This window comes from Aedes albopictus, chromosome 2 (assembly GCF_035046485.1).
Source record: "Aedes albopictus strain Foshan chromosome 2, AalbF5, whole genome shotgun sequence".
NCBI classification, from domain to species: Eukaryota; Metazoa; Arthropoda; class Insecta; order Diptera; family Culicidae; genus Aedes; species Aedes albopictus.
This window is the reverse complement of record NC_085137.1, coordinates 414,729,408-414,747,715: the sequence shown is the minus strand read 5'-3', so window position 1 is coordinate 414,747,715 and position 18,308 is coordinate 414,729,408. Positions and strand designations below refer to the sequence as shown.

The 18,308-nt window shown below is 41.8% G+C and overlaps 2 protein-coding genes across 10 annotated transcripts in view; one reads left to right on the top strand and one right to left on the bottom strand.

Moving 5' to 3' along the window:
* The window catches only part of LOC109426825 (protein encore), a 739,407-nt gene that overhangs the window by 332,226 nt on the left and 388,873 nt on the right, over positions 1-18,308 (top strand). The gene's annotated exons all lie outside the window — the stretch shown is intronic.
* On the bottom strand, positions 692-18,265 carry LOC134288484 (uncharacterized). Its single transcript, XM_062853475.1, has 2 exons — positions 11,159-18,265; positions 692-11,091 (listed from the first exon to the last, which is right to left on the bottom strand). Exon 2 carries the CDS (start codon positions 10,855-10,857, stop codon positions 4,591-4,593), a length of 6,267 nt encoding a protein of 2,088 aa, XP_062709459.1. The 5' UTR covers positions 10,858-11,091; positions 11,159-18,265; the 3' UTR covers positions 692-4,590.

Genomic DNA, 18,308 nt, shown 5'->3' with positions numbered 1-18,308 from the left:
CAAAACCTATGGATTTGGATTATAAATTCAATTGACGATAACTTTTGATTTCGTAGATAAAATGTTCTCACATTTGCAGCAAGAATAATCGAATACCATACGTTTTGAATGTTGAATTCCAAGTTTATGAGGGACAGGTCGATGGCCACGATCGTGATACAACTACGATTGTATAATAATACAGGTCGGACTCGATTATCCGGAGACTCGATTATCCGGAGACTCGATTATCCGGGGTTCGATTATCCGGAATTTTAGACTCGATTATCCGGAGTATTTTTTATTGAGATTTTTTTTTGATCTTTAATGCAGAAATTAAAAATCGTTTGATATTATAATACTGTGCTGACCCGATTTTGGGAGGCCTCGATTGTGTTTTCTCCAGATATTATCGATTTTCTGAACCGATTGTGTTAGCTTTTTTTTAACAAGAAAAAGTGTTTTATATTCGGCATACCGTTTTACAATCAATCTTAGTATCAGTTGATATATTTTGGAATCATGTACAAATTACGTAACAAACAAATCTCCCGTTATATTTGAAAAGGGCCAAACCATTTAAAGTTTCGTTTCAGCGAAAAAAAAAATGTTGATTATGCAACTGTTTTCAAAATATAGTTTACGGTAACAGACGTCAATCCAGGAATATTGTTTGGGAAATTCCTGGATTGACGTCTGTTACCGTAAACTATATTTTGAAAACAGTTGCATAGTCAGCATTTTTTTGTAGAGATGCCATCGGATATTTACTGCTGGGATTCCTCAAGAATTTCCATGGAAAAATCCTCCAGATTTTTTTTAATGATGAATTCCCGATACAAACATCCAGCAGTTGGAAGCATTCAAATAAGATGATGAATTCCTCTTGGTATCAATTGGTATTCCTCCGAGAATTCCATATGGAATCCTTCAGTCCGCCTGGGATTTCTTTAGAAATTAATACTGCAGATCCTTCCTTACCTTTTTTACCTACAATACCACCAGGGTTTTCTCTATAAATTGCCTGAGAATTATTCTTGCGATTCTTGGAAAGATTTCTCCAAGGATTTTTCTAGTTTCCTCCAGAATTTTCTGTTGGTGGAGCATAAGAAGTCCTTTGGGGAGGAAGTCCCAAAAGTACTGCTGGAGTTTCTCCACGGATTATTCCAGGAGCTCCTTCTCCTTGGATTTCTGCAGAGTTTCTGCCATATATTCCTCAGGATATTTTAGGGATTTCTCCAGGAACTCCCATATACCCGAGCAGGAGAGAATAGGTGTAGAATATTAAACTGAGATATGCAAAACCTAAACCAATAAATGGTGCGTGTTCTACAATGCAATAAAACCTCAAGCAGTCCTCAATACCAAACCAATAACTCGTTGAGGTATTTTTGTCGATGACTCAATACTTTGTCTTGGTATGATATCTAATTCGTTCCTGCACAGGATTGTTCTACAGGATGTTGTCCATGGATTCCTCAGGGGATTTTTCAAGAAATTTTTACAGAAACCTTCTATGAATTACAGTAATTCTCGTAGTGATTCAGAAACTTCTTTCAAACTTCTCTAAAGATTCCTCCAGTGATTTTTCCAGGGGCCAATCAAGGAATTCTTTTGAATATTTCTACAAGGATTCCTTTAGCGAGATTGTGATCGTTTTTGTATTAAGCGTGTTTTGGCGGAATTGACATCACCGCTCTCAGTACTACGTGTGTATCATAGACTTAGCGCAGAAGCTCTGAGTTAGAAATTTTGTAATATAACCCGGAAGGGCAACGAAAACGGATCAACTCGTTGATCTGAAATGGGAAATGTTTTCTTCTGTATTTGTATTGCTGTACTAGATTTAGAAATCTAGTGCGAACTTTTGCCCCACAGCTACTGCGAACTTTTGCCCCATTGTAGAGGTTTTAGCAATGTTCCTTTCTACAAGAAGCACTGGTAATTTATTGTTTATTCGAGTGCACCTCACGAACTACTGTGGGATAACGATTCTCCGACATCAAGAGGTTATGAGATTCTTTTTCTTCCTGTTACTACAAATTCTTATTCCACAAGGTCCAAAAGTTCTATCAAAACACTTAGAAACACATTTTTTTTGCATAACTCTGCCAAACCATGACGAAATCGTTCCAATTTTTATCGACGAGTAACTGACCTGGTTATGTGTCGAACCCATACAAAATTGTTTGGGTTCTTAACTCGTGCTCAGAAAAAGACCCACTGCGAACTTTTGCCCCGCATTACTCTACATTTCTAATACTACAGCCCTATTCATTACATTTTTTTTCTCGTTCATCAAAACTGAGAAAAATTAACATAAACCACAGCCCTTCACAATTCCCCTTTAACTGTATTGTTTCCTTTGATAAGGACTGTTCAATTTATAAAACGGATAACTTTACAAGGCTATAAAAAGAAGACGCGTAGTTCAAATTTAACCACCCTTGCTTCGTTGTTCAGTACATCATCGTTCATTATAGTAATGATTTTTGAATCGAATAAAAATAGTTTTATTTTATAGAAAATCGGCCAGATGTTAAATGAGCTGGATTTTACGATTGCTGAAAATTTGAAATATATATAAAATTATTGTTTACATATGGTATATCGTTTTTAATATCAGCAAAGTATGTTCCATGCTGCAGCAGCATGAGTAATAAACATTCTGGCGAAGTTTAAACTCGATTGGAAAATTAGTTGTTGAAATATTAAAGTCTCAAGAGAGATTCGATTTTTTGAATAAAATTCAATTGTAAAGCAAAAAGAGCATGAACATATTCAATAAACAAATTTTTTATACATCCAGTCGGAAGTAGGTATAATGCGGCTTCAAATGCAGAAAACTGCTTCTCAATAGCATTGCTGGTTTGGTTACTGTATGCCATTACAGGCACAGTAATCAAAACAGTTTCGTTCTTTGAAGGTTCTTCCAAATAACACAGCAACCTAATGCAAATTTTACATAACAATGAAGTAGGAAATAAAAAAAAATCAACCCAATTGTTATTAAATAAGGTGTACAATAACATAGGACCAACTTTGTTGAAAAATAAACAATAACAAGATTCGCTAGAGTCGAAAATCTGCATCAATGGAGCAAAAAGTAAGCATTTTTTTACTATGACCATCTTTATGGATTAACTTTTTGATGAAGAATGCAATTAAAGTATTTTTTTTCTTCGGCATCATTCAGAAAGCAATATTCTTCTACTCTGGACAAAATTTTAGCCGAATCCGTTGTGCTGTTGCATCACAGGACTTAAATAAATATTTTTTAATAATTTCTATGAAAACCAGACAATTCACTATATCAAGCTGGAGGTAGCTTGGTGCATTATTACTAATTAACTATTGAGCTTTACCTTTAGTAGAATAGTATAAGATTACAATACATTGAAAACTTCATGAAAATATGCATGAGAAATGGGTTTTTATTGATGTTTTACGAAAACCGCTTCAGTTACACAATAAAGAACATTTTGCTAAATGTTATATTTTTCCTACATTTGAGAATAGCTATAGAAAGTTATGCAAACAACTGAAAATGATTTTAATGAAAAATAAAAAAGATATTGCACAAGCAAGTTGTCCGTTTTATAAATTGAACAGTCCTTAGAATCAGAACCTGTTTTTGGAGTTCAAAATTCACAAAAAAAAAAAACTATGTCGATTTTGTCAGCCTAAAATACAATCAAGGTCCCACTTTACACAATATTCTAAAGGAACGCCTATAGCTTACGTCACGCTTTACGAGGAGAAGAGGAATTCAACATTGTGTGATGACCAATACGAAAACTTCATGCGTCTCATTAAAGCAGTATGACTAGGAGGAAAGAAAAAAAGTGTTACGTAATTTATGGACGTTCCCTAATTTAAATTTCTGGCTACGTCACAGCTTCATGCACATAAAATAACAAAAACATTTACTTTTTAATTTAAAATTTAATATTTTTTTCGTGATTCGATTATCCGGAGAATTCGATTATCCGGAGTGAAATAAAAATCAATACTCCGGATGTTGGGTGACTTTCGGAGCTCTTAAGAGAATCGCACGATGGATGTTTGGTGCTGTATTCTTTAAGCTGTGGGAGATATTTATTAATAACCTCGATCAGACAGGCTAGTTTCATGGCAACTTACAAACCGGTCTCCTCAGTAGTGTCTTTCCCAACAATGTTTATTATAATTTTCCTCGACTGAACTGAAGGAATATCTGCTAAGTATTAGAAATGATTGTCTTAATTTTAAGTAAATTCAGTAGATTAAGGTAACAAACTCACAGCCTACGAATCGAATATATACTCGTGAGCCTAGACCTTCAGACGGATGGTTCTAATTGTGCAACGAAAACCTATTCGGAATTAAATCTTAGTAATTTAGGCTCCCACCGAATCTACTACATTTCAAACCATACCTCGAATAATTATGAATTAAACTGGTGTACAAATCCAAATAACTTTGAGAATTCAGTAATAATCAATCAATCACTTTATCCTATACAACTGTTTTACCTTGATGACTTGCTATATCACATATCAATCTCCTCATTCTGACGTTCGATACGCGAGCCTGACTTTCGGTACGCATCGGTTGACGCATCGGTTGACGTCAGTTGGTGTGCGAAGAATCCGATCGGGGGGTATCTTGGATCGACTCCATATTCAAATTAGCAGTGCTGCCAGCGTTGGCAACATCCCCCGACCCGTAACACGCCTGCAACTCTGCTGCTGTCTTTGAGTTACCATCGCCTTGCACCTGGAGCACCGCCAACTTGGTCACTGGTCGCCGGAATACCCCTCCAGTGGTCTGGACCATGGCTTGGCGAATACGCCCATCGCTTCCCGGAATCAACGCTGTTACTCGACCTCTCGTCCATCCGTTGCGTAGACCTTCATCAACAATAAGAACAAGGTCGTTCACCTTGAGGCTTTCTGTTTCGCTGGTCCATTTACTTCTGATTGCAATCGTAGGAAGGTATTCCCTAATCCAGCGTCGCCAGAAATGATCCACTAACTGTCTCGCCATCTTCCAGTTCGTACGGGTAACCTTCATCGGCTCCGCCAGAATCGTAGGAGGTTGCGCGACTCCACTGGAGCTCAGTAAGATGAAATGGTTCGGCGTCAGGGCCTCCTGGTTGACGCTCTCCAGAGGAATGAAGGTTAACGGCCTGGAGTTGACTATAGACTCAGCTTCAAGGATGACCGTCAACAGTGTCTCATCGTCCGGGTTCCTATCCGTGCACAGTGAACCGAGTGCTATCTTGACTGACCTCACGAGTCGCTCCCAAGAGCCACCAAAGTGCGGAGCGGATGGAGGATTGAAGGTCCATTTGGTGTTAGAGTTGGTAAACGTTTCCGCCAGCTGTTGATCGACGGCTGCGATCTGATCACGCAGCTCTCGACTGGCTCCCTGAAAATTTGTGCCGTTGTCTGAACGGATCTCGAAAGGTGACCCACGGCGAGCCACAAACCGGCGGACTGCCATCTTGCACGATTCCGTTGAGAGGGAATGGACGATCTCTAGATGGACCGCTCTTACAGTTAGGCATGTAAACAATGCTACCCACCGTTTGACAAGGCTGCGCCCGACGCGGACCTGAATAGGTCCGAAGTAATCCATCCCAACATAGGAGAACGGACGCGCCCTGGCTGCTAAACGTGACTCTGGAAGGGGGGCCATCCTTGGTTGTACAGGAGCTGCTTTGGCGATCTTGCATGCCTGGCACTCCTTAATAACTTGCCGAATAACAGTGCGAAGATTGGAAACGTGGAATCGCTGGCGAACTTCATTAAGTACTGTCTCGTGGTTAGCGTGTAGATACCGTCGGTGATGCCAGTCGACGATTAACTTGGTGAGATGATGATGACGAGGCAGGATTATCGGAAATTTGAAGTCGTAGGTAACGTACGGAACTACACCAATACGAGTGTCCACTCGCATCACGCCGTGCTCGTCCAGGAACGGCGACAGTTTATAGACCGGACTAGTCTTCTCGATTCGCTTCTTCCCGTTCCCGTCTTCTTGTTTCAGTACGACTACTTCCTCCGGATACGCGGATGCCTGCACCAAGCGCCATAAACCGTTTTCTGCATTCCGCAGTTCCTCCTGCTGTAAATACCCAGTCATCAGCTCCTGCTTCTTGCTTTTGCGATAACAGTTGACGATATAACGATGGACGTATGCCACCGCTCTTAACAAACGCTCCCACTTAGAAAATTTGCCGATCTGATAGACATCTTCGACAAGGTTTTCCCGGTGCACCATACAGGGCCGCAATTCTTCATCCGTCTCACAAGATTGCGTCGACCTTTGCTCCGGCCATTCTGTTTCCGGCCTGTGCAGAAAGTCAGGTCCACGGAACCAACGAGATGTTACGTCTACGCTGGGGCCTTTACCCCACTTGGTAGCGTCGTCAGCTGGATTATGTTGCGTGGGAACGTATCTCCATTCCGTGGCTTCCGTCTTATTTAGAATCTCTCCCACGCGGAACGCTACGAATTGTCGGTAGCGACGGTGTTGCGATTGCACCCATGCCAAAGTAGTTTTTGAATCTGTCCACATTACACGGCGAGCGATTGAGAAAGTATGGAACTCCTTCACCGCCTTAGCTAGCCTCGCTCCCAGCAGAGCGCCCATCAGCTCCAGACGTGGTACCGATAAAGATTTCAATGGTGCTACTTTCGCCTTGGCCATCACCAGCGTAACGTGCACCCTTCCCATTATCGTAGCTCGAAAGTAGGCTGCACAGGCGAAAGCTTCCTCACTGGCATCCGTGAAAACATGAAGCTCTACAGGACCGACCTCTGCAGCAGTGAAACCAGGAAAGTAGGATCTGTGGAGCCTCATCTGTTCGACCTCCTCGAAAAGTTTTATCCACCGGAACCAGCGCAAACGGATAGCTTCAGCGACCTCCTCGTCCCACTGGGTTTGATTGCGCCAGGTGTCCTGGATGATCATCCGTCCCTGAATCGTGATGTGTGACAGGATACCCTGCGAGTCAAACAAGCTCATCACACAACGCAGGATGTTCCGCTTCGTTGGAGCAATATCGTGCAGTTGCTGGTTGCTGGCAAAAGCAATGACGTCTTCTTTCGGCAGCCAAAGGAGGCCCAAAACTCGTTCGGCTCCGCTTTCTGAATCGATGCTGATCGCCTTGGGTTGTCCTGCACTGGGTTCCCCGACCCGTTTTAGAAGAGCGTCCGAATTAGAGTGCCAGTTCCGGATGCAGAAACCTCCACGAGCATGCACTTCCGTCACTTCCAGCGCGACCTTGATCGCCTCTTTTTCAGTGTCGAAGCTGTCGAGGTAATCATCGACATAGTGCTTCTTCTTAATTGCTTCCGCTGCCTCCGGGAACTCTTCTTCATTTTCCTCTGCGTTACGGTTTTTTATGAACTGGGCCTGGCAAGGAGAGCATGTGGCTCCAAAGGTACCGACGTCCATCACGAACATCCTGACCGGTTGCGAAGGATGCTCTCTGTAGAGGAACCGTTGGCTGTGCGCATCTTCCTGGCGTATTCTGAATTGGTGAAACATCTGTTTCAGGTCCCCGCAAACAGCTACCGGCCGTTCTCGAAATTTGCACAGCACCGAAGCAAGAGGGGTCAGCAGATCTGGTCCCTTGAGGAGCATGGAGTTGAAAGAAACTCCCCCTACTTTCGCCGCCGCGTCCCAAACAAGTCGAATTTTGCCCGGCTTCTTCGGGTTCCTCACGGCACCCAATGGTAAGTACCAAACCTTCTTAGGGTCTGTGGATTCCATTTCTTTCCTCGTTACCTCGTGGATATAGTCGTTCTCCAGATACTCACTAATCTGTAGCTGTACGCTTGCCTGTAGCTCGTGATCTTTCTTCATTCTTCGCTCGAAACATTGTAGACGCCGCATTGCCATGGGAAAACTGTTTGGAAATTCCACATGGTCATGGCGCCATAATAGGCCAGTCTCAAACCGATTTGAAATGCGCTTCGTTGTCTCCTCTAGGATCCGACGGGCACGCTTATCCTCCTCCGATTCTGGGCCCTTGTCAGCCGAAACTCCAATGTTTTCAACCGTGAAATGTTGCTTGACGAGTTCATGAAGGTCTTGATCCACTTGGTATTCTCGTCGACACTCGCATACGTGCAGCATGAAGTTCGTCACTCTCTCTCCTTTGGCAGTATAGCCATATACCGACCAACCGAGCCGAGTCTTGCTGGCCAGAGGATCGCCTAGTTGACCCTCGCGCAAGTTCAATGTTGCAGTCAGGCTGGCATTGTTTGAACCGATTAGTATTCCCGGCGTTGCTGCCTCATAGCTGGTGACCGGGAGACCGCGAAGGTGAGAATATTGCCGTGCCAACTCCCCGTACTTTAGCGTCTGCTTCGGTAGGTTAAGGCTAGAAACCGTTCTTGCGTCCTTTAGGGTGAACCGTTCGTATTTCCCTTTTCCGGATATTTCCAGATGAATCCGTTGGGACTTCGGTTCCTGTCGAGTCACGTTGCTGGTCCAAGTTAGGCAAAGGGGAAGAGGTTCGCCGTCATCGATGCCTAATCGTTCCGCGATCGATTGCTCGACCAGAGTCATGTCGGATCCGTCGTCCAAGAACGCAAACGTTTCTACTGATTTATCCTTCCACGTTAGCGTAACAGGAAGAATTCTAAATAGTGTAGCCTTCTTGGTAGCATGGTGCGCGTTTAGCCCTTCTTCAGAAGTATTACCTTGCTTCGCTGTATTCTGATCATCCTTGGTCAGCGGTCGATGATTCTGAACGCTGGAGTGCAACAGGCGATGGTGTCGCTGCTGGCAGCCTTCTACGCCGCAAACAACTTGTATCTTGCAAGGACGCCGACCGTGTTTCCCTAGGCACGTATGACACAAGCGATGATCTTCGATGGTCTTCCAACGGCTGTCTGCATCCCACGTTTTGAACGTTGCACAATCTTTCACCTTGTGATTACGCCCGTTACACGCCAGACACAGCACATCCTTGACCTCTAACTTCCTCGGTACATCTTCCAGGTTACTCTGCTTCGTGGTAGACTCACTGGCAGCGTGAGTGTTAAGGAAGCTTTTGTCCCTATTACGCTCGCCTCGATCCGATCGTGACTGCTTCGAATCCGTAGTGAATGTGACGTCTGAGGCTGCTGCCACTAGCATGGACATGAATCCAGCGAAGGTACGTAGATCGGCCGTAACAAACTGTTGTTTGTACAGCGCCCAGTTGAGGCGTTGCTGAGCAGGAATTTTGTCCACCAACTCTCGCAGTAAAACTGGGTTACATAGATGTTCCATTTGCCCAGTTGCTTCAATATGGTCGCACAGGTTTTGAACCGCCATGCCGAAGGTGATCAGTGTTTCCAACCTGTCCGCCTTAGGTGCCGGAGTCTCGCGAACTTTATCCAATAATGTCTGGATGATCAGTTCCGGTCTGCCGTACAACATGTACAAAGTGGACATAACTTGTGGGACGCACGCCGGAAGAAGCAAACGGCTTTTCACTGCATCAAATGCTTTGCCTTGCAGCGCCCGTTGAAGCCGAGCCAAATTTTCCACATTGGTGTATCCGCATGCGGCCGTCGAATTGGTGTACGCGGTGAAGAACAGCGGCCAATCTTCAGGATCCCCTCGAAACGGCGGGAGATCTTTTGGCATTACTTGCCTCGCCAACAACTGCTGCTGCGTTGGACCCACTGGGTACTGTAACGGGAGTGCTTGAGGCGAGATCATTGGATAATACCCGCCCATGGGAGATTGCGAAACGGTAGGATTCGGATGTATTCTTGGTACACTTGCGTTCCCTAACAACCCCCCGTAACCTGGTACCTGCGGAATCGATGCTGTTGGAACCGTCGGGCAGGCCGTTACTACATTAGTTAGGGTTGCATTCCCCAACCCCATTAAAGGTGCCTGGGTGCTAATCGGAAACGCACTAATCTGCCTAGAGTAATCCATCCCTGGAGGCGAGTACCCATACAAAGGAACAGATGGCATAGTAATGTACTGACCTTCACAAAAGGAACTTGTGGGAATCTTCGACACACCACTAGGCACTCCAAGCAGCAGTGATGATAGAGACGGATCGCATACATACTGATTAGCAGGACCCGTAGTCGTCGGTGTGGAGCTGTTGAGCACTGGTGTAACGGATGCTGTCATCTGTGGCCCCGCGCTCGCTGGTGTGATAGACAGATTTTCCATCTCGCCGATCATCCTTCCCAGCCAGCTTCCTACATTGTCGACCCCGCCGACCGCAGCGGGCTGCTCGTTGAAGCTGATTGACGCCGCCCCGCTGATGACACTTTGCAAGGCGTTATTCGTGAGCTGTCCCAGTAGTGCTTTCTTCCTCTCCAGTTCCTTCCTATGGCTCTCTTCTAACTGCTGCTCCAGAAATGCTCGATGGTCTTGAACCCATTGGAGGCTTGCTCGCGCCTGTTCCGTAAGCAACGATTGTCCATAGTTGGTCGTAGTAGCTGTAGTCGTCGTTGCAGGTACCCATCCGGAGGGCCCAGCGACGGCGGGCGGCACCAATCCAGGAGGTGCAGTCGACGATACAGTTGAGAATGCCGCCGATGTGGCCAGCGGTAATCCAGGGTTTGTCCCGTGCGATACCACGGAGGAAGTTGAAGCAACTGCCGACGGTGATTCGGTTGTCCTAGGTGATGGAACGTTGATGATAGTAGCTGGAAATACAGGATCGCTTCCCAATAGCTCGCCGATCCGTGTGGACGATGGCAAAGCCAAACAACGTGCGCACATCCAGCTCTCGTTGGCTACCGCTGATGTCACTCCCACGCACTGGTAGTGATACCACTCCTGGCACACCGCGCAGAAGACCATATCGTCCACGTTGTTCGACCTCCGGCAAAGTTTGCAGTCGAACCGATCCGTTTCAGGCATCCTTACTCCTGGTGATCGAAGCGGTTTCTTAAAGCTTTGTTGGGTGACTTTCGGAGCTCTTAAGAGAATCGCACGATGGATGTTTGGTGCTGTATTCTTTAAGCTGTGGGAGATATTTATTAATAACCTCGATCAGACAGGCTAGTTTCATGGCAACTTACAAACCGGTCTCCTCAGTAGTGTCTTTCCCAACAATGTTTATTATAATTTTCCTCGACTGAACTGAAGGAATATCTGCTAAGTATTAGAAATGATTGTCTTAATTTTAAGTAAATTCAGTAGATTAAGGTAACAAACTCACAGCCTACGAATCGAATATATACTCGTGAGCCTAGACCTTCAGACGGATGGTTCTAATTGTGCAACGAAAACCTATTCGGAATTAAATCTTAGTAATTTAGGCTCCCACCGAATCTACTACATTTCAAACCATACCTCGAATAATTATGAATTAAACTGGTGTACAAATCCAAATAACTTTGAGAATTCAGTAATAATCAATCAATCACTTTATCCTATACAACTGTTTTACCTTGATGACTTGCTATATCACATATCAATCTCCTCATTCTGACGTTCGATACGCGAGCCTGACTTTCGGTACGCATCGGTTGACGCATCGGTTGACGTCAGTTGGTGTGCGAAGAATCCGATCGGGGGGTATCTTGGATCGACTCCATATTCAAATTAGCAGTGCTGCCAGCGTTGGCAACACCGGATAATCGAGTCCGACCTGTAGTTCAAAGAGAATTTCATTGAAAATCGCCCTAAAATTTCAAATCGCTTAAACTATTAATTCCCTTGATGAAACATTTCCAAAATTTCAGGGATGATACCTGTACACTATATCTTTCGAATGGTGGTTACCGCTTAGATGGGTATTTTATTTTGTTAATAACGGTTTTAGACACACCGTGACACAATTTCTCCTATTTATTCAGAGAATATCAAATCCAATCAAACAGTTACTATATTAATACGCTAATTTTTCAGATTACATTGTTTAGGAATTAGAATCTGGAATTTTCCCGCTACTGCCAAATTCACGGCAGTTTTTGTTTGACAGGTATAACCATGTGATCGGGTACTTCCGATAACTGCTATACGATTGAGAAAAGAGTTGAGATACCAATCGGAAGGTGGTGTTTGTACTACTCGGTTGGGAAATAAAAGTTGTATTGCTCTGCTGTTAATAATTTATGGCTGAATTGGTATTGTTTCAGTACCTACTCTGTGCGAATGGGGATGGCAGTGTCTTTGCGTGCGTGTGTGCCATCTACTCTGTACTTGGTTGGTTTGAATCGATACGATTATTGTTTTAAGGTGGGAAATTGTACATTACGATGAAGATATGTAGGTTTACGTTTTCAGGACAGGTCTGTTCCACGAAGTTGTAGAGAAAATACAGATCGTGAAATCATACCGAAGTAAACATGTTGTTGAAGTGGTACGTATTGCATGTACAATGTATGAACACTGTAAAATGTTTTGGTTTAAAAATCCAAGATGGCGGCCAAAATCAATATGGCCAACCCAACTTTTTATTATTGTGAATAGTAGCTCTATCTCTCCTCGTTTCAACAACAATTCGTTTTGAGGTGGTTTTTGGAGAAACGTTCGAGTTATGACGGTTTATATGAGCCACCATTTGACCAAAACCGAGGGGTCTGCAAAAAGGATGGAAATCTAGTGATCATGATAGGATCCCAAATGTGTCGCGGTTGGAAGGCATCGCGCGATCATAGCAACAACGATAAAATTGTGTCGTCAAGCATTCATAACAAATCATGCTCCGCGAATAATGAATCGCTCGGCATGTGCGGCCGCGATGCGATCGTTATCATGAAGTCGAAATGATAAATTTCGATTTTCGGTAACTTTTTGTGCATTCTTATTGCTGAAGCTTCACGATATGCATATGAATGTAATATTCCTGATCATGAATTTGGGTTTCGGGGTGCATAAGTGGCATTAATCGTGATGAATAAAGTTTATCGCGACTTGTAACATGATCCGATAACGATAGATCCCGCGATAAAGAGTGCATCAGATGTTTGATTGCTCTGTGATACGAGCACAGCGCGAGGGTGTCGCATCATGCTACCGCAAGAGCAACGGCTATCTTTGATTGTTCGTATGGCGTATCATTTATCGTTAGAAGTGATTTTCTTCCATCCTTGATAAACAGGTTCAAAGCACATACACTGTTCTGCCGTGTAGAGCGTAGTTGTCCATGTTAATAGGGATTCCCATAGAACATGGGACAACTATGCTGCACACGCCAGTGTTTATATGACAAAAACCGATTCTCATACACAATTTTAAAATGCTCTAACTAGGACTTGTTTTAATGAGTTGAGCGTCATTTTAAACACCCAAAACTTGTTTTCAAAAAGATATTCCGTGGTGTGTAGAGCATTTTCATTTGTTTTTCAATCTGTAGCATATGATTTTCTCTTCCTCTTTCGAATAATCTTATGATCCGCCCAAGGATCCGCCGAACCATCCACCTATATCCAGCACACATTTTCCGACGGAATCATAATTAGTCATTTTTTGATGGTCAAGTTTCTATTCAACCCAGCTGCAGCAATGTTTGCTTATGAGCTCTTGATTTGGTGAGGGAAAAAAGAAGAAGCAAATCAAGTGCACAAATTTGTAAACAGAAGCATAGGTCCTGTAAGAGAGAGATAACATGTGCTGTGAATTGCATAACATATCTCCCATCCTCTTTGCTCTTAGCATTTAAAAAGCAGTTGAGCAGCATTCTGATTGCTCCCGAACGAAAACACTTCAAGCAGTTGAAATGCTAATTTACAGCCTAAAGCTTTTGAGCAGCACAGCATATGCTATTTCAAAGCAGTTATGCATTCGAACTGCTCATGTAGGGCAGCAAGCATCTCAAATGCATAATACGGGCTACTTTACGGCTTATTTAAATGCTTAGTGGATATCTGGGTAATGATGGTCAAAAATGAGTCTACGTAGTTTATTGACAGCGCCTAATCTACTCGTTGACACACTAACGTTCCTTCCATTGAACAAAGTTTCCAAGTGCTATCTTTACCTGCCCAGTGCTATTGTCAGCAAATTACCTTCACGATCATTGCGCATGGCTGGAGATGATGCTGATTATCTTCGAATTTGAATCAGTTTCATAAAATTTCCGCATATCACTTTGTTCCTTACTGTTTTGCTCCTCAGTAATAACACTCTTCTCAAACTAAGCTTGTTGTTCTTTGCTGTGCATGCATCGCACCCGTGAGTATCGCAGCATAGTCGATCGCGTTCGCTTTTACGAAACCAATAGATGCATGGATGGTTAGTTTTTAGTATTGCGTTGTTTTTTGCTATGTTGTCGGAAAATAGCGTCGCACGATCGTATCGTTTTTAGCGATAGGTCGACGGGGCTCGAGTAAATAATGCATAATACTGCTCGACAAAAATTTAAAAAAAATCGTTTTATGGGATAAGTAAAAAGAACAGAGGTTCGGGACCCTAGAAGTGTCATAGTGCAAGAATTAGTGAATAATATTGGACCATGCCTTCACAGTTTATATATTTTATATATTTATTTATTTTTCAACATTCATCTTACAACAGTGTCTAAAGACTGGACTCGAAAAAAATGAGACACAAAGAATAATGTATAACTTTTGATTGCGTGCACAAAAATCGCTGACTTTTTTACCAGGAATAGTACATTATGTGTAACTAATGCCATAAAAATTTCATCAAAATCGATTAAGTGTTGGCGTAGATATCGTCGAAACAAGAGACTTACCATTTGAGAATCTTAGGCGAACAAACACTTTAAAAAATATCACTTTTTTTTACCTAAAACTGTAGAGCCAAAAATACTGAACCGATTTCAATGAAAATTTTTCTGTGCAAAAAGTATGTATGTAGAAGTATTGTGTCAAAATTTCATTCAATTTGATCTAACCGTTAAAAAGTTATAGCCATATATGTAGCACTATGTCGCAATATGCAGATGTGGTTTTTGGTATAGTGACATTCAAACTGCTCTAACTTTTTAAATGTTCAACCAAAATGGCTGAAATTTTTACTGAAAACAGTTTAACACAACAATTTTACACTGTCAAAGTTTCATAAAAATCGGGATAGTGTTGTCAATTCTACAGTCAAAATAGTGCACACTGATTTTAAAATGTTAAAAAGTACCCAAAATTTTAAAACCCCGTTTTTTGTTTGAATTGTTAAAAAAGTACTGAACCGATTATAATAAAATTTCCGAGGGGTCTGCAAAAAGGATGGAAATCTAGTGATCATGATAGGATCCCAAATGTGTCGCGGTTGGAAGGCATCGCGCGATCATAGCAACAACGATAAAATTGTGTCGTCAAGCATTCATAACAAATCATGCTCCGCGAATAATGAATCGCTCGGCATGTGCGGCCGCGATGCGATCGTTATCATGAAGTCGAAATGATAAATTTCGATTTTCGGTAACTTTTTGTGCATTCTTATTGCTGAAGCTTCACGATATGCATATGAATGTAATATTCCTGATCATGAATTTGGGTTTCGGGGTGCATAAGTGGCATTAATCGTGATGAATAAAGTTTATCGCGACTTGTAACATGATCCGATAACGATAGATCCCGCGATAAAGAGTGCATCAGATGTTTGATTGCTCTGTGATACGAGCACAGCGCGAGGGTGTCGCATCATGCTACCGCAAGAGCAACGGCTATCTTTGATTGTTCGTATGGCGTATCATTTATCGTTAGAAGTGATTTTCTTCCATCCTTGATAAACAGGTTCAAAGCACATACACTGTTCTGCCGTGTAGAGCGTAGTTGTCCATGTTAATAGGGATTCCCATAGAACATGGGACAACTATGCTGCACACGCCAGTGTTTATATGACAAAAACCGATTCTCATACACAATTTTAAAATGCTCTAACTAGGACTTGTTTTAATGAGTTGAGCGTCATTTTAAACACCCAAAACTTGTTTTCAAAAAGATATTCCGTGGTGTGTAGAGCATTTTCATTTGTTTTTCAATCTGTAGCATATGATTTTCTCTTCCTCTTTCGAATAATCTTATGATCCGCCCAAGGATCCGCCGAACCATCCACCTATATCCAGCACACATTTTCCGACGGAATCATAATTAGTCATTTTTTGATGGTCAAGTTTCTATTCAACCCAGCTGCAGCAATGTTTGCTTATGAGCTCTTGATTTGGTGAGGGAAAAAAGAAGAAGCAAATCAAGTGCACAAATTTGTAAACAGAAGCATAGGTCCTGTAAGAGAGAGATAACATGTGCTGTGAATTGCATAACATATCTCCCATCCTCTTTGCTCTTAGCATTTAAAAAGCAGTTGAGCAGCATTCTGATTGCTCCCGAACGAAAACACTTCAAGCAGTTGAAATGCTAATTTACAGCCTAAAGCTTTTGAGCAGCACAGCATATGCTATTTCAAAGCAGTTATGCATTCGAACTGCTCATGTAGGGCAGCAAGCATCTCAAATGCATAATACGGGCTACTTTACGGCTTATTTAAATGCTTAGTGGATATCTGGGTAATGATGGTCAAAAATGAGTCTACGTAGTTTATTGACAGCGCCTAATCTACTCGTTGACACACTAACGTTCCTTCCATTGAACAAAGTTTCCAAGTGCTATCTTTACCTGCCCAGTGCTATTGTCAGCAAATTACCTTCACGATCATTGCGCATGGCTGGAGATGATGCTGATTATCTTCGAATTTGAATCAGTTTCATAAAATTTCCGCATATCACTTTGTTCCTTACTGTTTTGCTCCTCAGTAATAACACTCTTCTCAAACTAAGCTTGTTGTTCTTTGCTGTGCATGCATCGCACCCGTGAGTATCGCAGCATAGTCGATCGCGTTCGCTTTTACGAAACCAATAGATGCATGGATGGTTAGTTTTTAGTATTGCGTTGTTTTTTGCTATGTTGTCGGAAAATAGCGTCGCACGATCGTATCGTTTTTAGCGATAGGTCGACGGGGCTCGAGTAAATAATGCATAATACTGCTCGACAAAAATTTAAAAAAAATCGTTTTATGGGATAAGTAAAAAGAACAGAGGTTCGGGACCCTAGAAGTGTCATAGTGCAAGAATTAGTGAATAATATTGGACCATGCCTTCACAGTTTATATATTTTATATATTTATTTATTTTTCAACATTCATCTTACAACAGTGTCTAAAGACTGGACTCGAAAAAAATGAGACACAAAGAATAATGTATAACTTTTGATTGCGTGCACAAAAATCGCTGACTTTTTTACCAGGAATAGTACATTATGTGTAACTAATGCCATAAAAATTTCATCAAAATCGATTAAGTGTTGGCGTAGATATCGTCGAAACAAGAGACTTACCATTTGAGAATCTTAGGCGAACAAACACTTTAAAAAATATCACTTTTTTTTACCTAAAACTGTAGAGCCAAAAATACTGAACCGATTTCAATGAAAATTTTTCTGTGCAAAAAGTATGTATGTAGAAGTATTGTGTCAAAATTTCATTCAATTTGATCTAACCGTTAAAAAGTTATAGCCATATATGTAGCACTATGTCGCAATATGCAGATGTGGTTTTTGGTATAGTGACATTCAAACTGCTCTAACTTTTTAAATGTTCAACCAAAATGGCTGAAATTTTTACTGAAAACAGTTTAACACAACAATTTTACACTGTCAAAGTTTCATAAAAATCGGGATAGTGTTGTCAATTCTACAGTCAAAATAGTGCACACTGATTTTAAAATGTTAAAAAGTACCCAAAATTTTAAAACCCCGTTTTTTGTTTGAATTGTTAAAAAAGTACTGAACCGATTATAATAAAATTTTCACCACTTATTTTGCCTTACTTGGAGAACCTATAGTCGAATTTTCAGACGTTTTCATGAGCTAACAACAAAGTTATAGCCTAAACAAATTTTAAAATGAACGCCCAAAATTTCCAAAATCACATTTTATTGTCTCGACAATATTTGCGCCAATACTGAACCGATTTTAATGAAATTTTTAGGGTATTAACTACACATAATATGCTATTTTTGGTTAAAAAATCAGCTATTTTTGTAAACGCAATCAAAAGTTATACATTATTTAGGGTGTCTCATTTTTTCGAGTCCAGTCTTTATATGAATAAAACTCAAATTAAAATTACATAAACCCATTTGAAACTAAGAGACGTTACTTGAAACAATTTAAACTAAAACTCCAGGAAAAATCTCCAGATGAACACCTAGGTCCTAGAAGAATCCCCATAAAGGGATTTCCTGGACAAAGTCCCTGCAAAAACTTCCATCGAAATTCCCAGAATGAACTTCTGAAAACGGAAAAGACTGGGCAATTCTCGCAATACAGATCCCATTGAGATCACTAGTCTCTGCCCAGCAACTCCTATCACTACTTCCAAGTGGCACCGGCCGGACTGTGAGAAAC

Excerpts from the sequence above, each read along its gene's own strand:
- LOC134288484 (XM_062853475.1), bottom strand. The coding sequence starts at position 10,857 with ATGCCTGAAACGGATCGGTTCGACTGCAAACTTTGCCGGAGGTCGAAC.